Source organism: Nerophis lumbriciformis, linkage group LG03 (assembly GCF_033978685.3).
Source record: "Nerophis lumbriciformis linkage group LG03, RoL_Nlum_v2.1, whole genome shotgun sequence".
Lineage (NCBI taxonomy): Eukaryota > Metazoa > Chordata > Actinopteri > Syngnathiformes > Syngnathidae > Nerophis > Nerophis lumbriciformis.
Window position 1 is genome coordinate 23878420 of NC_084550.2, and position 24081 is coordinate 23902500.

At 40.4% G+C, this 24081-nt stretch overlaps 1 protein-coding gene across 2 annotated transcripts; it reads right to left on the reverse strand.

Annotated features, from left to right (window-relative positions):
• Positions 1-237: 237 nt before the first annotated feature.
• cbln12 (cerebellin 12) lies at positions 238-23023 on the reverse strand. 2 transcript variants are annotated; one of them, XM_061935643.1, is made up of 4 exons: positions 22879-23023; positions 8953-9348; positions 1252-1371; positions 238-973 (listed from the first exon to the last, which is right to left on the reverse strand). In XM_061935643.1, exons 2-4 carry the CDS (start codon positions 9226-9228, stop codon positions 776-778), a joined length of 594 nt encoding a protein of 197 aa, XP_061791627.1. In that variant the 5' UTR covers positions 9229-9348; positions 22879-23023; the 3' UTR covers positions 238-775. The 2 variants fall into 2 exon arrangements, with proteins under 2 accessions (XP_061791627.1, XP_061791618.1); XM_061935634.1 differs by lacking the exon at positions 22879-23023 and having other exon boundaries at positions 8953-9480.
• Positions 23024-24081: the final 1058 nt, after the last annotated feature.

Sequence of the window (24081 nt, forward strand, 5' to 3'; positions counted from 1 at the left end):
ACAGTTTTGTTTGCATATTTTCAGGATATATATATATATATATATATATATATATATATATATATATATATATATATATATATATATGTATGTGTGTATATATATATATATATATATATATATATATATATATGAAATACTTGACTTGGTGAATTCTAGCTGTCAATATACTCCTCCCCTCTTAACCACGCCCCCAACCACGCCCCGCCCCAACCACGCCCACGCCCCCACCCCCCCACCTCCCGAAATTGGAGGTCTCAAGGTTGGCAAGTATACCACAAGGTGTCAGTAAGAGTCTACAATCAAATGGGCATAACATTGCAGGTCCCACAGGGCATTTCCTGTAAGTGGGAAGGGATTCGAATAAAGAACCAACTATTTTTCTTTACTATAGTGGCCTCGATAACGGGAACCGGTTCTCAAAAAGGGATTCGAGTCCATGGAATCGGTTCTTTTCTTATCGAACAAACGGGAGAACCGATTTCGAACATCATCCCTAAACACGTGTGCTCCGAGAAAGCGTCATGTCGTTGAATTCGATATGGCTTGTGTATAGAAATGTCAAAAAAGAACAGCCATAACAAACTAAAAGGTTTCGGTAAGTTACATCATGTCCTGGCAAAGACGCCCACGAATGCACATGCTCACTTCACAATTTGCACGACTCCCAATGTCAGTCATACGAAAACAAACAAAATAGTGACACATTTCAGCGGGAAGGAAGCTCACATGCTCCGTCTAAAGAACTGCAAAAAATGCACCGCCCTTGTTCTTCTTACAAGGGGAAGACCAGAAAGCCGGAAAAGGTGGAGTACTTCCAGCCGCCCATCAGGTTACCCTTCTCCAGTCGGAGGTAGGCTTTGTCGCCTTTCTCCATAATCACCAGGCCGGCGTTCATGGCCGCCTCCCTGGTCACGTCCTGGTCCCCGGCAAACGCCGAAATCATGGGCCAGCCGTTGACCATCAAGCTGACCTGGAAGACACGAAATTGGGGCGCACCTTTTAAAAGGGAACTGCACTTTTTTATTCTGGTCATGAAGTGTAAACAGAGTATTGTTGTTTATTTTGAGGGCTTTTTTGGGCGGAATAGAGGACCTCCCGTTGACTCCATTGGTAACTGATTTTTGCTAACTTCTTTTTACGATTTAGAATACATAGGTCTTACGTAGGGATTGTGAATGACAGGTCTAATTCCAAAAACATATGCAGTTCCCTTTGAACCTCAGCAGGGACATTTGGTCCAGCACTTACCTGAATAGTCTGTCTGTTGTAGGCCTTGACGACGTGGAAGTTGAAGCTGTAAACGCCCCTTCTTGGAGCCAGGAAGACACTGCTCTCTTGATCAAAATGACCGCCCACGTTCACCAGGATCTGGATTCACAAGGTTAGAAAAGTCATAGCTATCCAAACTTGGATTTGCTTAAATGTAACACTGTGAACCTTTTCAGCTCTGTATGCAAGTATCCAAAAAACATGTTTCTCAGCTGTGGTCCATATGGGCCGCAGCAGTACTCAGTTGTAGTGCACTTTTCCACCACTTGTGGCAGTAATGACAATATCAAACAAGGGTAGTTGTAATACACTTTTCCACCACTTGTGGCAGTAATGACAATATAAAACAGGGGTAGTTGTAATACACTTTTCCACCACTTGTGGCAGTAATGACAATATAAAACAGGGGTAGTTGTAATACACTTTTCCACCACTTGTGGCAGTAATGACAATATAAAACAGGGGTAGTTGTAATACACTTTTCCACCACTTGTGGCAGTAATGACAATATTAAACAGGGGTAGTTGTAATACACTTTTCCACCACTTGTGGCAGTAATGACAATATTAAACAGGAGTAGTTGTAATACACTTTTCCACCACTTCTGGCAGTAATGACAATATCAAACAAGGGTAGTTGTAATACACTTTTCCACCACTTGTGGCAGTAATGACTATATGAAACACACTTTTCCACCACTTGTGGCAGTAATGACAATATCAAACAGGGGGTAGTTGTAATACAGTTTTCCACCACTTGTGGCAGTAATGAGAATACAAACAGGGGTAGTTGTAATACACGTTTCCACCACTTGTGGCAGTAATGACAATATCAAACAGGGGTAGTTGTAATACACTTTTCCACCACTTGTGGCAGTAATGACAATATAAAACAAGGGTAGTTGTAATACACTTTTCCACCACTTGAAGCAGTAATGACAATATAAAACAGGGGTAGTTGTAGTGCACTTTTCCACCACTTGTGGCAGTAATGACAATATAAAAAAGGGGTAGTTGTAATACACTTTTCCACCACTTGTGGCAGTAATGACAATATAAAACAGGGGTAGTTATAATTTTTGTTTCATCTGACCACAGAACTTTCCTCCAGAAGGTCTTATCTTTGTCCATGTGATGTCAGATGAATCAAAAATATATGATCAACTAAGACTGCATGTGCAACTGATAACAGGTGCAAACGTGGCGCTAACCACCTATTTCAATGAGGTTTTTTTCTTGTGCTACCCACTGTCACCATGGAGACAATCATTTATTGCACACCCATCTGTGGTGTTTTGCTATGTTGTGTAACACACGGCACACAACTACTGGCATCTTGTTACAACGACTATATAGAAGCGCTCCTTCGAGGTGATTTTCCAAAACACATACAAAATACCAAACCCAAAACCAGTGAAGTTGGCACGTTTTGTAATTTGTAAATAAAAAGAGAATACAATGATTTGCAAATCCTTTTCAACTCATATTTAATTGAATAGACGGCAAAGACAAGATATTTAATGTTCCAACTGATAAACCTAAGTTTTTTTTGCAAATAATAATTAACTTAGAATTTGATGGCAGCAACACATTGCAAAAAAGTTGTCACAGGGGCATTTTTACCACTGTGTTGCATGGCCTTTCCTTTTAACAACACTCAGTAAACGTTTGGGAACGGAGGAGACACATTTTTGAAGCTTTTCAGGTGGAATTATTTCCCATTCTTGCTTAAGTTGTTCAACAGTCCGGGGGTCTCCGTTGTGGTATTTTAGGCTTCATAATGCGCCACACATTTTCAATGGGAGACAGGTCTGGACTATAGGCAGGCCAGTCTAGTACCCGCACTCTTTTACTATGAAGCCACGTTGATGTAACACATAGCTTGGCATTGTCTGGACGAAAAACAACACTTGCCATCTGCAATTAGCAGTGTTGTATCTACTACACCACTAATCCTTGTTTCCATGGAGACAAATATAGTACGTTTATTTCAAGCATCATCCTTGTAGGACGAGCGATAGTTAGACATGCGTCACTACACACCGCACGGGTGTGTTAAAAATGGTCTATTGTTGACAATGTCTGATCAATAACCATAAAGACGATCACCTTAACTTTAAACACACTACACACGAGCGAATGAAGGGCATACTTAGTCAACAGCCATACACGTCACACTAAGGGTGGCCGTATGAACAACGCCAACTCTGTCATCAACATGTGCCATATAGTGAAAGCACACTAAACAACAATGACAAACACATTTTGGGAGAATATTCGCACCGCAACACAACAGAAACACAACAGAACAAATTCCCAGAATCAACCAACTCTTCCAGGACGCTACAACATAAACAAACGCCTAACATCCACTGTAATGATACCAAGTACAGGAGCGTATCTAGTCGATACTACTATATTTTTTAGCATAACAAAATCTTCTTTTGTTTTTCTTAAATTCATATTATGTTTATAAACTCAGGAAATATGTCCCTGGACTTTGAATATGACCAATGTATGATCCTGTAACGACTTGGTATCGGATTGATACCCAAATTTGTGGTATCATCCAAAACTAATGTAAAGTATTCAAACAAGAGAAGAATAAGTGATTATTACATTTTAACAGAAGTGTAGATAGAACATGTTAAAAGAGAAAATAAGCAGATATTAACAGTAAATGAACAATTAAGATTAATAACTATTTTTTACCGCTTGTCCTTTATAATGTTGACAAAATAATAGGTAGATAAATGACACAATATGTTACTGCATATGTCAGCAGACTAATTAGGAGCCTTTGTTTGTTTACTTACTACTAACAGACAAGTTGTTTAGTATGTTCACTATTTTATTTAAGGACAACATTTAATTTGTGGTCCCCTTTATTTAGAAAAGTATCAAAAAGTATCGAAATACGGGGGAGGGTATACAGAATAACACCTCTCTCTTCCTATTGCGCACTCCTTACATACTTTGCCTTTTGAAATGATCGAGCTTTTCAAAGAAATCTAAGAAAGACAATTTTGTTTGACCACTTAATTAGAAAATTTCCAATTACAATATTTTAAAAAATGATTTTTTTTTTTTCATTTAATTTCAGGCAAAATTGATGCATAATCTTAATAAAGTTATTATTTGTTGTAAGTTGATCTATGTCTTAAATGTTAACTGAGATAAAATCTTTTGCAGAGGTGTACTTATAACAATTTTATAGACAAATTATACTACTTATAGTTGTTTTCTTACATACTTTGCCTTTTGAAATGTTAAAAGTAAAAGTAAGCAGATGTTAACAGGAAATGAACAAGTAGATTAATTATTCATTTCCTACCTCTTGTCCTTATTAATTTTGACAATATAATAGGTAGATAAATGACACAATATGTTACTGCATATGTCAGCAGACTAATTAGGAGCCTTTGATTGTTTACTTACTACTAAAAGACAAGTTGTCTTGTTTGTTCACTATTTTATTTAAAGACAAACTTGCAATAATAAACATATGTTTAATGTACCCTAAGATTTTTTGTTCAAATAAAGCCAATAATGACATTTTTTGTGGTCCCCTTTATTTAGAAAAGTATCAAAAAGTATCAAAATACGGGGGAAGGGTATAAAGAATAACACATCTCTCTTCCTATTGCGCACTCCTTACATACTTTGCCTTTTGAAATGATCGAGCTTTTCAAAGAAATCTAAGAAAGATAATTTTGTTTGACCACTTGATTAGAAAATTTCCAATACAATAGTTTAAATAAGGATTTTTTTCATTTTTTTTTTCATTTAATTTCAGGCAAATTGATGCACTGTCATCTTAATAAAGTTTTTATTTGTTGTAAGTTGATCTATGTCTTAAATGTTAACTGAGATCAAATCTTTTGCAGAGGTGTACTTGTAACAATTTTATAGACAAATTATACTACTTATAGTTGCAGTGGGGAAAAGGGGCAAAATGTTTTCTTCCTTATATACTTTGCCTTTTGAAATGTTAAAAGTGAAAGTAAGCAGATATTAACAGTAAATGAACAAGTAGATTAATAATTCCTTTTCTACCTATTTTCCTTATTAATGTTGACAAAATAATAGGTAGATAAATGACAAAATATGTTACTGCATATGTCAGCAGACTAATTAGGAGCCTTTGTTTGTTTACTTACTACTAAAAGACAAGTTGTCTTGTTTGTTCACTATTTCATTTAAGGACAAACTTGCAATAATAAACATATGTTTAATGTACCCTAAGATGTTTTGTTAAAATAAAGCCAATAATGACATTTTTTGTGGTCCCCTTTATTTAGAAAAGTATCAAAGAGTATCAAAATACGGGGGGAAGGTATAAAGAATAACACATCTCTCTTCCTATTGCGCACTCCTTACATACTTTGCCTTTTGAAATGATCGAGCTTTTCAAAGAAATCTAAGAAAGACAATTTTGTTTGACCACTTGATTAGATAATTTCCAATACAATATATTAAATAAGGATTTTTTTCTTTTTTTTCCATTTAATTTCAGGCAAATTGGTGCACTGTAATCTTAATATTTGTTGTAAGTTGATCTATGTCTTAAATGTTTACTGAGATAAAATCTTTTGCAGAGGTGTACTTGTAACAATTTTATAGACAAATTATACTACTTATAGTTGCAGTGGGGAAAAGGGGCAAAATATTTTCTTCCTTACATACTTTGCCTTTTGAAATGTTAAAAGTGAAAGTAAGCAGATACTAACAGTAAATGAACAAGTAGATTAATAATTCCTTTTCTACCTCTTGTCCTTATTAATTTTGACAATATAATAGGTAGATAAATGACACAATATGTTACTGCATATGTCAGCAGACTAATTAGGAGTCTTTGTTTGTTTACTTACTACTAAAAGACAAGTTATCTTGTTTGTTCACTATTTTATTTATGAAACAAACTTGCAATAATAAACATATGTTTAATGTACCCTAAGATTTTTTGTTAAAATAAAGCCAATAATGCCATTTTTTGTGGTCCCCTATATTTAGAAAAGTATCAAAAAGTATCGAAATACGGGGGGAGGGTATAAAGAATAACACATCTCTCTTCTTATTGCACACTCCTTACATACTTTACCTTTTGAAATGATTGAGCTTTTCAAAGAAATCTAAGAAAGACAATTTTGTTTGACTACTTGATTAGAACATTTCCAATACAATATTTTAAATAAGGATTTTTTTTTTTCATTTAATTTCAGGCAAAATTGATGCATAATCTTAATAAAGTTATTATTTGTTGTAAATTGATCTATGTCTTAAATGTTAACTGAGATAAAATATTTTGCAGAAATGTACTTATAACAATTTTATAGACAAATTATACTACTTATAGTTACAGTGGGGAAAAGGGGCAAAATGTTTTCTTCCTTACATACTTTGCCTTTTGAAATGTTAAAAGTGAAAGTAAGCAGATGTTAACAGTAAATGAACAAGTAGATTAATAATTTGTTTTCTACCTCTTGTCCTTATTAATTTTGACAATATAATAGGTAGATAAATGACACAATATGTTACTGCATATGTCAGCAGACTAATTAGGAGCCTTTGTTTGTTTACTTACTACTAAAAGACAAGTTATCTTGTTTGTTCACTATTTTATTTAAGGACAAACTTGCAATAATAAACATATGTTTAATGTACCCTAAGATTTTTTGTTAAAATAAAGCCAATTATGACATTTTTTGTGGTCCCCTTTATTTAGAAAAGTATCAAAAAGTATCGAAATACGGGGGGAGGGTATAAAGAATAACACATCTCTCTTCCTATTGCGCACTCCTTACATACTTTGCCTTTTGAAATGATCGAGCTTTTCAAAGAAATCTAAGAAAGACAATTTTGTTTGACCACTTGATTAGATCATTTCCAATACAATATTTTAAATAAGGATTTTTTTCATTTAATTTCAGGCAAATTGATGCACTGTAATCTTAATAAAGTTATCATTTGTTGTAAGTTGATCTATGTCTTAAATGTTCAATGAGATAACATATTTTGCAGAAATGTACTTGTAACAATTTTATAGACAAATTATATTACTTAGAGTTGCAGTGGGGAAAAGGGGCAAAATGTTTTTTTCCTTACACACTTTGCCTTTTGAAATGTTAAAAGTGAAAGTAAGTAGATATTAACAGTAAATGAACAAGTAGATTAATAATTCCTTTTCTACCTCTTGCCCTTATTAATTTTGACAATATAATAGGTGTATAAATGACACAATATGTTACTGCATATGTCAGCAGACTAATTAGGAGCCTTTGTTTGTTTACTTACAACTAAAAGACAGGTTATCTTGTTTGTTCACTATTTTATTTAAGGACAAACTTGCAATAATAAACATATGTTTAATGTACCCTAAGATTTTTTGTTAAAATAAAGCCATAAAGTATCAAAATACGGGGGGAGGGTATAAAGAATAACACATCTCTCTTCCTATTGCGCACTCCTTACATACTTTGCCTTTTGAAATGATCGAGCTTTTCAAAGAAATCTAAGAAAGACAATTTTGTTTGACCACTTGATTAGATAATTTCCAATACAGTATTTTAAATAAGGATTTTTTTTAATTTTTTTTTCATTTAATTTCAGGCAAATTGGTGCACTGTAATCTTAATATTTGTTGTAAGTTGATCTATGTCTTAAATGTTAACTGAGATCAAATCTTTTGCAGAGGTGGACTTGTAACAATTTTATAGACAAATTATACTACTTATAGTTGCAGTGGGGAAAAGGGGCAAAATGTTTCTTCCTTACATACTTTGCCTTTTGAAATGTTAAAAGTGAAAGTAAGCAGATATTAACAGTAAACGAACAAGTAGATTAATAATTCATTTTCTACCTCTTGTCCTTATTAATTTTGACAATAGGTAGATAAATGACACAATATGTTACTGCATATGTCAGCACACTAATTAGGAGCCTTTGTTTGTTTACTTACTACTAAAAGACAAGTTGTCTTGTTTGTTCACTATTTTATTTAAGGACAAACTTGCAATAATAAACATATGTTTAATGTACCCTAAGATTTTTTGTTAAAATAAATTCAATGACATTTTTTGTGGTCCCTTTTATTTAGAAAAGTATCAAAAAGTATCAAAATACGGGGGGAGGGTATAAAGAATAACACATCCTCTCTTCCTAAGTATCAAAAAGTATCAAAATACGGGAGGGGGGGGGGGGGGGTATAAAGAATAATACACCTCTCTTCCTATTGCGCACTCCTTACATACTTTGCCTTTTGAAATGATCAAGCTTTTCAAAGAAATCTAATTTTGTTTGACCACTTGATTAGATAATTTGTTAATGATTTGTTAATAATGTATATGTTTAATGTACCGGTACCCTAAGATTTTTTTGTTCAAATAAAGCCAATAATGACATTTTTTGTGGTCCCCTTTATTTAGAAAAGTACCGAAATACCAAAATATTGGTATCGGGACAACGCTAGTGCATCAACAAAGTATTGAGCTGGGAATACTTGTGATTTAAAAAAATGTTTTTAATATATTTGCAAAATTAAAAAAAAAAAGTTTTGACATTGTCATTACTGGGTATTATGTGTACAATTTTGAGGACAAAAATGGATTTATTCAATTTCGGGAGAAGGCTGCAACATAACAAAATGCGGGAAAAGAGTTGTCAAATTTTTTAATGTACTCACATTATCAAAGTAGATGATCATGGTGCGATTGCTCATGTCTGTGGGCTCGTGGTTGGTCTGGCGGCTGGCGGAGAAGGCCACCCGGCCGCTGCCCGAGCGCACCGACATGCCCAGGGCGTTGCCGGCGGGCTCCGACGACGGCGTGGAGTCGCAGACCACCAGGCATTTCCCCTCCAGGATGATGGGCTCCGTGTCGTTCTGGCCCTCGGACCCCGGCGGCCCCCACGGCGGCAGCAGCAGCGCGGCCAGAAGCACGGTGAGGTCGAAGGTAAGCATGGGTGATTAGACGTCGAGACCCGCGGCCATGGTTGCCAGGTGAAGTATCTTCAGAAGGACGCCGACAAACAAGACCTCTGGTCCTCTCACGTTGACTCCCTCGGTAAAAAAAAGCTGTATCTGGGGAAGGGAAGAGTTGGACAATGCATGGATGTGACAAGAGGACCAGACGGGTGTCGGACCCGGGTGTTTGGCGGGGGGTGGAACCGGAGAGGAGGCGGAGGAACAACGCCACTGAGTGACCATCTGTCTTTTACTCGTACACCTCCTTTCCGCCGAGCACCGCTCAACATGCACTTCCTGCACATTCGCACTCGGACATGCCTTTTTTTGGACTCCAACCAGTTGAATCGAACAGAACATGTCTTCCAAAAATACAGTCGTGGTCAAAAGTTTACGTACACTTGTAAAGAACATGATGTCATGGCTGTCTTGAATTTCCAATCATTTCTACAACTCGTATTCTTTTGTGATAGAGTGATTGGAGCACATACTTGATGGTCATTCATGAATTTTTTTATTTTTTTTCTCCTCCTGTTTTCATTAAATCAACATAGAAAAAAACACACACGGTACACTTTCAACTCGTGCAGGGGTCGGCAACTCAAAATGTTGAAAGAGCCATATTGGACCAAAAATACAAAAACAAATCTGTCTGGAGCCGCAAAAAATTAAAAGCCATATTACATACAGATAGTGTGTCATGAGATATAAATTGAATTAAGAGGACTTAAAGGAAACTAAATGACCTCAAATATAGCTACAAATTAGGCATAATGATGCAATATGTACATATAGCTAGCCTTAATAGCATGTTAGCATCGATTAGCTTGCAGTCATGCAGTAACCAAATATGTCTGATTAGCACTCCACACAAGTCAATAACATCAACAAAACTCACCTTTCATGCACAACGTTAAAAGTTTGGTGGACAAAATGAGACAGAAAAAGAAGTGGCATAAAACACGTCCTAGAAAGTCGGAGAAAGTTATACATGTAAACAAACTAAACGGTGAGTTCAAGGACCGCCAAAATTAGTAGGACAAAACGGCGCTCGCCAAATACTCGAATCATTGAACATGTTTAATACAAACAGTGTGCTTTGTAACAATTAGGGAGGCTTGTGTCATGTTTGTCCTCCTACAGAAACCATATTAAAACAAAAAAGAAATGTTTTTCCCCTCATCTTTTTCCATTTTTCATACATTTTTTAAAAAGCTCCAGAGAGCCACTAGGGCGGCGCTAATTCTAGAGCCGCGGGTTGCCGACCCCTGAACTAGTGCATCAACCCCCAAAAAAACCTCCCTCCCCCATTCACACTCATACACACCCACTCACACAAAAGGGGTTGTTTCTTTCTACTACCAATATTCTGGTTCCCACAACATGGACAACACTTCTGCAAGGGACACAGTCCCTGAAGCACACTTGATTGTCTGTGCTGCTGGTCCACTAACATTTTCATTTAATTACTTTTTTTATTTTAATGTAATTATTTTTATATTGTTTTACTTTTTTTTTATCCAAGAAAATATTTATTTATCTCATCTAAAAAAAAAAAAAAAGGACCTCATCTTCACCAGACCTGGTTGTAAATTAAATTAGCTTCGTTTAAAGGTTTTTTCTTTTTAAAACCAGGTCCAGTCCAGATAATGTCCAAGTCGGGTTCAGCAACACACACCTGTACATTGAAAAAAAAAAAAAAAAAAAGAAAGAAAAAGAAAATTTTTGGAACACAACAGATTGCATATAATCTATAAACAAAATTACATTTTCAAAAAATAAAAAATAAAAAATTTATGTACAGTCCAGATTATGTTCAGGTCACTAAAAATTAGGGAATACAACAACAGATAGCATATAATCTATAAACATAATTACACTTTCAACATAAGCCTTTGAGGACTTCCCATCTTTTTTTTATGTTTTTTGGCATCATTATCGTTTTCAACCATGTAACTTTCTAAAGTTAAAAAATACTGAATAAATGTTAAAAAAAAAAAAAGTAATACTAAGTGAATATCTGTTTTTGGCCTTAAAAATAAACCTTTTTACCGAGTACTATAATTAAATTGATTAAATCATGATTGTCAATGAACTCTCCCAAAATAACAGAAACCACATCAAGCTTCATAAACAAACCAATCCTTAAACACATTTTTTTAAACTTCCACCCAAAAAGAAGACACAATATGACAATACCAAAACAAATGCAGGGTGGATTCAGACTCCTGACAACAAAATCGGCAATCATCTGACTCTGTCATATTCCATAATTTTAACATTTTCCCCGTGGGTAAGAAGTTATGAATAATTTTATTTTGAAAATAACGATTTTGCACATCAATAGTAGTTTTATATATTAGTTTGAATATGGCATCCCACGGCAACGGGCAGTCAAAAAAGTCCAGTTCATTCATGAAGTTTGCTTCTTTTATGAATTTATTATGGGTCTACTGAAAATGTGACTTGGTCAAAAGTATACATACAGCAATGTTAATATTTGCTTACATGTCCCTTGGCAAGTTTCACTGCAATAAGGCGCTTTTGGTAGACATCCACAAGCTTCTGCTTGAATTTTTGACCACAAAATTGGTGCGGTTCAGCTAAAAGTGTTGGTATTCCTGACATGGACTTGTTTCTTCAGCATTGTTCACACGTTTAAGTCAGGACTTTGGGAAGGCCATTCTAAAACCTTCATTCTAGCCATTCCTTTACCACTTTTGACGTGTGTTTGGGGTCATTGTCCTGTTGGAACACCCAACTGTGCCCAAGACCCAACCTCCGGGCTGATGATTTTAGCTTGTCCTGAAGAATTTGGAGGTAATCCTCCTTTTTCATTGTCCCATTTACTCTCTGTAAAGCACCAGTTCCATTGGCAGCAAAACAGGCCCAGAGCATAATACTACCACCACCATGCTTGACGGTAGGAATGGTGTTCCTGGGATTAAAGGCCTCACCTTTTCTCCTCCAAACATATTGCTGGGTATTGTGGCCAAACAGCTAAATTTCTGTTTCATCTGACCACAGAACTTTCCTCCAGAAGGTCTTATTTTTGTCCATGTGATGTCAGATGAAACAGAAATATTATTTCCAGTAGACCCATACTAAATTCATAAAAGAAGCAAACTTCATGAATGTTTTTTGTGACCAACAAGTATGTGCTCCAATCACTCCATCACAAAACAATAAGAAATGATTGGAAACTCAAGACAGCCATGACATTATGTTCTTTACAAGTGTATGTAAACTTTTGACCACGACTGTACATTAGTATAAAAAGGGGTGCCCACACTTTTTACTTTTCAATGTACCAAGTGGAGAGGATCTACCTCATTCATAAATATAATTTATATTTATTAATTTATGAAAGAGGTTTTTGTTAAGAAGTTCAAGGGTGTTTAATGATAATACAAGCATGTTTAATTACTTTCTTTCCTGAAGACAAGAATATAAGTTGGTGTATTACCTGATTGTGATGACTTGCATTGATAGGAATCAGACAGTAGTGATGACAACATCCACATTTTCAAATGGAGGAGAATAAAAGTCCTCTTTTCTGTCCAATACCACATGAAAGTGGTTGTTTTTTTGCCATCTTATTTGTCCAGCTTCCATACTCTTTTTACACACTTTACAAGAAACATAATGGCAGCAAACTTTGTAGCTTAGCTAGCTTCCGGAGACTCTTATTTTGTTAGCGCGGGCAGGATGAAGCGGCACTTTTATTGTGAAGGCGGGAACTGAGCAGTTGGTCTTCAGAGAGTCTGTTAAAATAAGTGTTTCTCGCCCTCCTCTCTGTCATTTTTTTCAATACACTTTACAAGAAATACATTGGCGGCAAATTCCATAGCTCGCTTTCTGAGACTCTTATTTTGTTAGCGCGGGCAGGATGAAGCGGTGCTTTTATTGTGAACTGTGCAGTCGGTCTTTAGAGAGTCTGTTAAAATAAGTGTTTCTCGCCCTCCTCTCTGTCATTTTTTTTTATACACTTTACAAGAACAAAAATTGGCGGCAAATTCCGTAGCTCCCTAGCTTCCTGAGACTCTTATTTTGTTAGCCCGGGCAGGATGAAGCAAGTGGCGCTTTTATTGTGAAGACAGGAACTGTGCAGTCAGTCTTCATAGAGTCTGTTAAAATAAAAAGTGTTTCTCACTCATTTTTATACACCATCCATCCATCCATCCATCTTCTTCCGCTTATCCGAGGTCGGGTCGCGGGGGCAGCAGCCTAAGCAGGGAAGCCCAGACTTTCCTCTCCCCAGCCACTCCGTCTAGCTCTTCCCGGGGGATCCCGAGGCGTTCCCAGGCCAGCCGGAGACATAGTCTTCCCAACGTGTCCTGGGTCTTCCCCGTGGCCTCCTACCGGTTGGACGTGCCCTAAACACCTCCCTAGGGAGGCGTTCGGGTGGAATCCTGACCAGATGCCCAAACCACCTCATCTGGCTCCTCTCGATGTGGAGGAGCACCGGCTTTACTTTGAGCTCCCCCCGGATGACAGAGCTTCTCACCCTATCTCTAAGGGAGAGCCCCGCCACCCGGCGGAGGAAACTCATTTCAGCTGCTTGTACCCGTGATCTTGTCCTTTCGGTCATAACCCAAAGCTCATGACCATAGGTGAGGATGGGAACGTAGATCGACCGGTAAATTGAGAGCTTTGCCTTCCGGCTCAGCTCCTTCTTCACCACAACGGATCGATACAGCGTCCGCATTACTGAAGATGCCGCACCAATCCGCCTGTCGATCTCACGATCCACTCTTCCCTCACTCGTGAACAAGAATCCTAGGTACTTGAACTCCTCCACTTGGGGCAGGGTCTCCTCCCCAACCCGGAGATGGCACTCCACCCTTTTCCGGGCGAGAACCATGGACTCGGACTTGGAGGTGCTGATTCTCATCCCAGTCGCTTCACACTCGGCTGCGAACCGATCCAGCGAGAGCTGAAGATCCTGGCCAGATGAAGCCATCAGGACCACATCATCCGCAAAAAGCAGAGACCTAATCCTGCAGCCACCAAACCAGATCCCCTCAACGCCTTGACTGCGCCTAGAAATTCTGTCCATAAAAGTTATGAACAGAATCGGTGACAAAGGGCAACCTTGGTGGAGTCCAACCCTCACTGGAAATGTGTCCGATTTACTGCCGGCAATGCGGACCACGCTCTGACACTGATCGTACAGGGAGCAGACAGCCACAATCAGACAGTCCGATACCCCATACTCTCTGAGCACTCCCCACAGGACCTCCCGAGGGACACGGTCGAATGCCTTCTCCAAGTCCACAAAGCACATGTAGACTGGTTGGGCAAACTCCCATGCACCCTCAAGGACCCCGCCGAGAGTATAGAGCTGGTCCACAGTTCCACGACCAGGACGAAAACCACACTGTTCCTCCTGAATCCGAGGTTCGACTATCCGGCGTAGCCTCCTCTCCAGTACACCTGAATAAACCTTACCGGGAAGGCTGAGGAGTGTGATCCCACGATAGTTGGAACACACCCTCCGGTTCCCCTTCTTAAAGAGAGGAACCACCACCCCGGTCTGCCAATCCAGAGGTACCGCCCCCGATGTCCACGCGATACTGCAGAGTCTTGTCAACCAAGACAACCCCACAGCATCCAGAGCCTTAAGGAACTCCGGGCGGATCTCATCCACCCCCGGGGCCTTGCCACCGAGGAGCTTTTTAACTACCTCAGCAACCTCAGCCCCAGAAATAGGAGAGCCCATCACAGATTCCCCAGGCACTGCTTCCTCATAGGAAGACGTGTTGGTGGGATTGAGGAGGTCTTCGAAGTATTCCCTCCACCGATCCACAACATCCGCAGTCGAGGTCAGCAGAACACCATCAGCACCATACACGGTGTCGACAGTGCACTGCTTCCCTTCCTGAGGCGGCGGATGGTGGTCCAGAATCGCTTCGAAGCCGTCCGGAAGTCGTTTTCCATGGCTTCCCCGAACTCCTCCCATGTCTGAGTTTTTGCCTTTGCGACCGCTGAAGCCGCACACCGCTTGGCCTGTCGGTACCTGTCCGCTGCCTCTGGAGTCCTATGAGCCAAAAGAACCCGAAAGGACTCCTTCTTCAGCTTGACGGCATTCCTCACGGCCGGTGTCCACCAACGGGTTCTAGGATTACCGCCACGACAGGCACCAACTACCTTGCGGCCACAGCTCCAATCGGCCGCCTCGACAATAGAGGCGCGGAACATGGTCCACTCGGACTCAATGTCCAGCACCTCCCTCGTGACATGTTCAAAGTTCTTCCGGAGGTGGGAATTGAAACTCTCTCTGACAGGAGACTCTGCCAGACGTTCCCAGCAGACCCTCACAATGCGTTTGGGCCTGCCAGGTCTGTCCGGCATCCTCCCCCACCATCGCAGCCAACTCACCACCAGGTGGTGATCGGTAGAAAGCTCCGCCCCTCTCTTCACCCGAGTGTCCAAAACATGAGGCCGCAAATCCGATGACACAACTACAAAGTCGATCATGGAACTGCGGCCTAGGGTGTCCTGGTGCCAAGTGCACATATGGACACCCTTATGTTTGAACATGGTGTTTGTTATGGACAATCTGTGACGAGCACAAAAGTCCAATAACAAAACACCACTTGGGTTCAGATCCGGGCGGCCATTCTTCCCAATCACGCCTCTCCAGGTTTCACTGTCGTTGCCAACATGTGCGTTGAAGTCACCCAGTAGGACGAGGGAATCACCCGAGGGAGCACTTTCCAGTACTCCCTCGAGTGCATCCAAAAAGGGTGGGTACTCTGAACTGCTGTTTGGTGCGTAAGCACAAACAACAGTCAGGACCCGTCCCCCCACCCGAAGGCGGAGGGAGGCTACCCTCTCGTCCACCGGGTTGAACTCCAACGTGCAGGCTTTGAGCCGGGGGGCAACAAGAATTGCTACCCCAGCTCGTCGCCTCTCACTGCGTGCAACGCCAGTGTGGAAGAGAGTCCAACCCCTCTCGAGAGAACTGGTTCCAGAGCCCTTGCTGTGCGTCGAGGTGAGTCCGACTATATCTAGCCGGAACTTCTCTACCTCGCGCACTAGCTCAGGCTCCTTCCCCCCCAGCGAGGTGACGTTCCACGTCCCAAGAGCTAGCTTATGTAGCCGAGGATCGGACCGCCAAGTGCCCTGCCTTCGGCTGCCGCCCAGCTCACAATGCACCCGACCTCTATGGCCCCTCCCATGAGTGGTGAGCCCATTGGAGGAGTGACCCACGTTGCCTCTTCGGGATGTGCCCGGGCGGGCCCCATGGGGACAGGCCCGGCCACCAGGCGCTCGCCATCGTGCCCCAACTCCGGGCCTGGCTCCAGAGGGGGGCCCCGGTGACCCGCGTCCGGGCGAGGGAAATCTGAGTCTTTGTTGTTTCATTCCCATAGAAGTCTTCGAGCTGCTCTTTGTCTGATCCCTCACCTAGGACCTGTTTGTCTTGGGAGACCCTACCAGGGGGCATGAAAGCCCCCGGACAACATAGCTCCTAGGATCATTGGGACACACAAACTCCTCTACCACGGTAAGGTGGCAGCTTTTTATACACTTTACAAGAAATACATTGGCGGCAAATTCCATAGCTCGCTTTCTGGGACTCTTATTTTGTTAGCGCGGGCAGGATGAAACGGCGCTTTTATTGTGAAGACAGGAACTGTGCAGTTGGTCTTTATAGAGTCTGTTGAAATAAAGTGTTTCTCGCTCATTTTTATACACTTTTGAAGAAATACATTGGCGGCAAACTCCATAGCTCGCTTTCTGAGACTCTTATTTTGTTAGCGCAGGCAGGATGAAGCGGCGCTTTTATTGTGAAGACCGTAACTGTGCAGTCGGTCTTTAGAGAGTCTGTTAAAATAAATGTTTCTCGCCCTCCTCTCTGTCATTTTTTTTTATACACTTTACTAGAAAAAAAAATTGATGGCAAATTCCATAGCTCGCTAGCTTTCTGAGACTCTTATTTTGTTAGCGCGGGCAGGATGAAGCGGCGCTTTTATTGTGAAGACAGGAACTGTGCAGTCGGTCTTTAGAGAGTCTGTTAAAATAAGAGTTTCTCGCCCTCCTCTCTGTAATTTTTTTTATACATTGGTGGCAAACTCCGTAGCTTGCTAGGTCCCTGAGACTTTTATTTTGTTAGCCCGGGCAGGATGAAGCAGTGCTTTTATTGTGAAGACCGGAACTGTGCAGTCGGTCTTTATAGAGTCTGTTGAAATAAAAAGTGCTTCTCGCTCATTTTTATACACTTTACAAGAAATACATTGGCGGCAAACTCCATAGCTCGCTTTCTGAAACTCTTATTTTGTTAGCGCAGGCAGGATGAAGCGGCGCTTTTATTGTGAAAACAGGAACTGTGTAGTCGATCTTTAGAGAGTCTGTTAAAATAAGTGTTTCTCGCCCTCCTCTCTGTCATTTTTTTTTATACACTTTACAAGAAAAAAAATTGGCGGCAAATTCCGTAGCTCGCTAGCTTCCTGAGACTCTTATTTTGTTAGCGCGGGCAGGATGAAGCGGCGCTTTTATTGTGAAGACAGGAACTGTGCAGTCGGTCTTTATAGAGTCTGTTAAAATAAAAAGTGTTTCTCGCCCTCCTCTCGGTCATTTTTTTATACATTGGCGGCAAACTTTGTGGCTCGCTAGCTTTCTGAGACTCTTATTTTGTTAGCCCGTGCAGGATGAAGCAAGTGGCGCTTTTATTGTGAAGACAGGAACTGTGCAGTCGGTCTTCATAGAGTCTGTTAAAATAAAAAGTGTTTCTCTGTCATTTTTTATACACTTTACAAGAAATACATTGGTGGCAAATTCCATAGCTCGCTTTCTGAGACTCTTATTTTGTTAGCGCGGGCAGGATGAAGCGGCGCTTTTATTGTGAAGACGGTGCAGTCGGTCTTTAGAGTTTTGACGGCGCGTGAGTCTGTTGAAATAAAAAGTGTTTCTCGCCCTCCTCTCTGTCATTTTTTATACAATTGACAAGAAATACATTGGCGGCAAACTCCGTGGCTCGCTAACTTTCTGAGACTCTTATTTTGTTAGCCCGGGCAGGATGAAGCAAGTGGCGCTTTTATTGTGAAGACAGGAACTGTGCAGTCGGTCTTCATAGAGTCTGTTAAAATAAGTGTTTCTCTGTCATTTTTTATACACTTTACAAGAAATACATTGGCGGCAAATTCCATAGCTCGCTTTCTGAGACTCTTATTTTGTTAGAGCGGGCAGGATGAAGCTGGGCTTTTATTGTGAAGACCGGAACTGTGCAGTCGGTCTTTAGAGAGTCTGTTAAAATAAGTGTTTCTCGCCCTCCTCTCTGTCATTTTTTTTATACACTTTACAAGAAAAAAAATTGGCGGCAAATTCCGTAGCTCGCTAGCTTCTTGAGACTCTTATTTTGTTAGCGCGGGCAGGATGAAGCGGCGCTTTTATTGTGAAGACAAGAACTGTGCAGTCGGTCTTTATAGAGTCTGTTAAAATAAAAAGTGTTTCTCGCCCTCCTCTCGGTCATTTTTTTATACATTGGCGGCAAACTCCGTGGCTCGCTAACTTTCTGAGACTCTTATTTTGTTAGCCCGGGCAGGATGAAGCAAGTGGCGCTTTTATTGTGAAGACAGGAACTGTGCAGTCGGTCTTCATAGAGTCTGTTAAAATAAGTGTTTCTCTGTCATTTTTTATACACTTTACAAGAAATACATTGGCGGCAAATTCCATAGCTCGCTTTCTGAGACTCTTATTTTGTTAGAGCGGGCAGGATGAAGCTGGGCTTTTATTGTGAAGACCGGAACTGTGCAGTCGGTCTTTAGAGAGTCTGTTAAAATAAGTGTTTCTCGCCCTCCTCTCTGTCATTTTTTTATACACTTTACAAGAAAAAAAATTGGCGGCAAATTCCGTAGCTCGCTAGCTTCTTGAGACTCTTATTTTGTTAGCGCGGGCAGGATGAAGCGGCGCTTTTATTGTGAAGACAAGAACTGTGCAGTCGGTCTTTATAGAGTCTGTTAAAATAAAAAGTGTTTCTCGCCCTCCTCTCGGTCATTTTTTTATACATTGGCGGCAAACTCCGTGGCTCGCTAACTTTCTGAGACTCTTATTTTGTTAGCCCGGGCAGGATGAAGCAAGTGGCGCTTTTATTGTGAAGACAGGAACTGTGCAGTCGGTCTTCATAGAGTCTGTTAAAATAAAAAGTGTTTCTCTGTCATTTTTATACACTTTACAAGAAATACATTGGCGGCAAATTCCATAGCTCGCTTTCTGAGACTCTTATTTTGTTAGCGCGGGCAGGATGAAGCGGCGTTTTATTGTGAAGACAGGAACTGTGCAGTCGGTCTTTATAGAGTCTGTTGAAATAAAGTGTTTCTCGCTCATTTTTATACACTTTACAAGAAATACATTGGCAGCAAATTCCATAGCTCGCTTTCTGAGACTCTTATTTTGTTAGCGCGGGCAGGATGAAGCTGGGCTTTTATTGTGAAGACAGGAACTGTGTAGTCGGTCTTTATAGAGTCTGTTGAAATAAAGTGTTTCTGGCTCATTTTTATACACTTTACAAGAAATACATTGGCGGCAAACTCCGTAGCTCGCTTTCTGAGACTCTTATTTTGTTAGAGCAGGCAGGATGAAGCGGCGCTTTTATTGTGAAGACCGGAACTGTGCAGTCGGTCTTTAGAGAGTCTGTTAAAATAAGTGTTTCTCGCCCTCCTCTCTGTCATTTTTTTAATACACTTTACAATAAAAAAAAATTGGTGGCAAATTCCAGAGCTCGCTAGCTTTCTGAGACTCTTATTTTGTTAGCGCATGCAGGATGAAGCGGCGCTTTTATTGTGAAGACCGGAACTGTGTAGTCAATCTTTAGAGAGTCTGTTAAAATAAGTGTTTCTCGCCCTCCTCTCTGTCATTTTTTTTATACACTTTACAAGAAAAAAAAATTGGCGGCAAATTCCGTAGCTCGCTAGCTTCCTGAGACTCTTATTTTGTTAGCGCGGGCAGGATGAAGCGGCGCTTTTATTGTGAAGACCGGAACTGTGCAGTTGGTCTTTATAGAGTGTTAAAATAAAAAGTGTTTCTCTGTCATTTTTTTATACACTTTACAAGAAATACATTGGCTGCAAACTCCATAGCTCGCTTTCTGAGACTCTTATTTTCTTAGCGCAGGCAGGATGAAGCGCCGCTTTTATTGTGAAGACAGGAACTGTGCAGTCGGTCTTTAGAGAGTCTGTTAGCTCGCTTTCTGAGACTCTTATTTTGTTAGCGCAGGCAGGATGAAGCGGCGCTTTTATTGTGAAGACAGGAACTGTGCAGTCGGTCTTTAGAGAGTCTGTTAAAATAAGTGTTTCTCGCCCTCCTCTCTGTCATTTTTTTAATACACTTTACAAGAAAAAAAAATTGGCCGCAAATTCTGTAGCTCGCTAGCTTCCTGAGACTCTTATTTTGTTAGCGCGGGCAGGATGAAGCGACGCTTTTATTGTAAAGACAGGAACTGTGCAGTCGGTCTTTATAGAGTCTGTTAAAATAAAAAGTGTTTCTCGCCCTCCTCTCTGTCATTTTTTTATACATTGGTGGCAAACTCCGTGGCTCGCTAGCTTTCTGAGACTCTTATTTTGTTAGCTCGTGCAGGATGAAGCAAGTGGCGCTTTTATTGTGAAGACAGGAACTGTGCAGTCGGTCTTTATAGAGTCTGTTGAAATAAAGTGTTTCTCGCTCATTTTTATACACTTTACAAGAAATACATTGGCAGCAAATTCCATAGCTCGCTTTCTGAGACTCTTATTTTGTTAGCGCGGGCAGGATGAAGCTGGGCTTTTATTGTGAAGACAGGAACTGTGTAGTCGGTCTTTATAGAGTCTGTTGAAATAAAGTGTTTCTGGCTCATTTTTATACACTTTACAAGAAATACATTGGCGGCAAACTCCGTAGCTCGCTTTCTGAGACTCTTATTTTGTTAGAGCAGGCAGGATGAAGCGGCGCTTTTATTGTGAAGACCGGAACTGTGCAGTCGGTCTTTAGAGAGTCTGTTAAAATAAGTGTTTCTCGCCCTCCTCTCTGTCATTTTTTTAATACACTTTACAATAAAAAAAAATTGGTGGCAAATTCCAGAGCTCGCTAGCTTTCTGAGACTCTTATTTTGTTAGCGCATGCAGGATGAAGCGGCGCTTTTATTGTGAAGACCGGAACTGTGTAGTCAATCTTTAGAGAGTCTGTTAAAATAAGTGTTTCTCGCCCTCCTCTCTGTCATTTTTTTTATACACTTTACAAGAAAAAAAAATTGGCGGCAAATTCCGTAGCTCGCTAGCTTCCTGAGACTCTTATTTTGTTAGCGCGGGCAGGATGAAGCGGCGCTTTTATTGTGAAGACCGGAACTGTGCAGTTGGTCTTTATAGAGTGTTAAAATAAAAAGTGTTTCTCTGTCATTTTTTTATACACTTTACAAGAAATACATTGGCTGCAAACTCCATAGCTCGCTTTCTGAGACTCTTATTTTCTTAGCGCAGGCAGGATGAAGCGCCGCTTTTATTGTGAAGACAGGAACTGTGCAGTCGGTCTTTAGAGAGTCTGTTAGCTCGCTTTCTGAGACTCTTATTTTGTTAGCGCAGGCAGGATGAAGCGGCGCTTTTATTGTGAAGACAGGAACTGTGCAGTCGGTCTTTAGAGAGTCTGTTAAAATAAGTGTTTCTCGCCCTCCTCTCTGTCATTTTTTTAATACACTTTACAAGAAAAAAAAATTGGCCGCAAATTCTGTAGCTCGCTAGCTTCCTGAGACTCTTATTTTGTTAGCGCGGGCAGGATGAAGCGACGCTTTTATTGTAAAGACAGGAACTGTGCAGTCGGTCTTTATAGAGTCTGTTAAAATAAAAAGTGTTTCTCGCCCTCCTCTCTGTCATTTTTTTATACATTGGTGGCAAACTCCGTGGCTCGCTAGCTTTCTGAGACTCTTATTTTGTTAGCTCGTGCAGGATGAAGCAAGTGGCGCTTTTATTGTGAAGACAGGAACTGTGCAGTCGTTCTTCATAGAGTCTGTTGAAATAAAGTGTTTCTCGGTCATTTTTATACACTTTACAAGAAATACATTGGCGGCAAATTCCATAGCTTGCTTTCTGAGACTCTTATTTTGTTAGCGCGGGCAGGATGAAGCGGCACTTTTATTGTGAAGACAGGAACTGTGCAGTCGGTCTTTATAGAGTGTTAAAATAAAAAGTGTTTCTCTGTCATTTTTTTATACACTTTACAAGAAATACATTGGCGGCAAACTCCGTAGCTCGCTTTCTGAGACTCTTATTTTGTTAGCGCAGTCAGGATGAAGCGGCGCTTTTATTGTGAAGACAGGAACTGTGCAGTCGGTCTTATATAGAGTCTGTTAAAATAAAAAGTGTTCCTCGCCCTCCTCTCGGTCATTTTTTTATACACTTTACAAGAAATACATTGGCGGCGAACTCCGTAGCTCGCTTTCTGAGACTCTTATTTTGTTGGCGCTTTTATTGTGGAGACAGGAACTGTGCATAGTTTTGACGGCGTGTTTAAAGTGTTTCTCGCCCCTCCTCTCGGTCATTTTTTTTCGAAATAATGAGCGTCATCTCACAATGTCAATCAAGTGACATCATAGTGAAGATTGATGATTGCTCATTTTGAGGTTTATTTGTTTTAATGCTTGACAGGCGATATAAAGTGTGGAAAAGATGGAGAACTCACCTGTGTCACTCCATAGTCGCAGCTCCGCACGTCCATCCTTGCTCTCCACGCTCACATGATTCCACGCAGGAGTCACTCACATCGGATGATGATGTGATGATCTCGCCCTCTTTCGCTTTCGCTTTCACTATCTCGCTCTGCCACCCCCACTTTTCCTCCGCCTCTCACGTTCTCTCTCGTTCTACGTCCGCCCACCATGGCAGTGGAGTTCAAAACAAAGTGTGCTGTGAAGGAATATTACTGTATATATATATATATATATATATATATATATATATATATATATATATATACAAACCCCGTTTTCATATGAGTTGGGAAATTGTGTTAGATGTAAATATAAACGGAATACAATGATTTGCAAATCCTTTTCAACCCATATTCAGTTGAATATGCTACAAAGACAACATATTTGATGTTCAAACTGATAAACTTTTTTTTTTTTGGCAAATAATCATTAACTTTAGAATTTGATGCCAGCAACACGTGCCAAAGAAGTTGGGAAAGGTGGCAATAAATACTGATAAAGTTGAGGAATGCTCATCAAACACTTATTTGGAACATCCCACAGGTGAGCAGGCAAATTGGGAACAGGTGGGTGCCATGATTGGGTATAAAAGTAGATTCCATGAAATGCTCAGTCAATCACAAACAAGGATGGGGCGAGGGTCACCACTTTGTCAACAAATGCGTGAGCAAATTGTTGAACAGTTTAAGAAAAAACATTATCAACCAGCTATTGCAAGGAATTTAGGGATTTCACCATCTACGGTCCGTAATATCATCGAAGGGTTCAGAGAATCTGGAGAAATCACTGCATGTAAGCAGCTAAGCCCGTGACCTTCGATCCGTCAAGCTGTACTGCATCAACAAGCGACATCAGTGTGTAAAGGATATCACCACATGGGCTCAGGAACACTTCAGAAACCCACTGTCAGTAACTACAGTTGGTCGCTACATCTGTAAGTGCAAGTTAAAACTCTCCTATGCAAGGCGAAAACCGTTTATCAACAACACCCAGAAACGCTGTCGGCTTCGCTGGGCCTGAGTTCATCTAAGATGGACTTATACAAAGTGGAAAAGTGTTCTGTGGTCTGACGAGTCCACATTTCAAATTGTTTTTGGAAACTGTGGACGTCGTGTCCTCCGGACCAAAGAGGAAAAGAACCATCCGGATTGTTATAGGCGCAAAGTTGAAAAGCC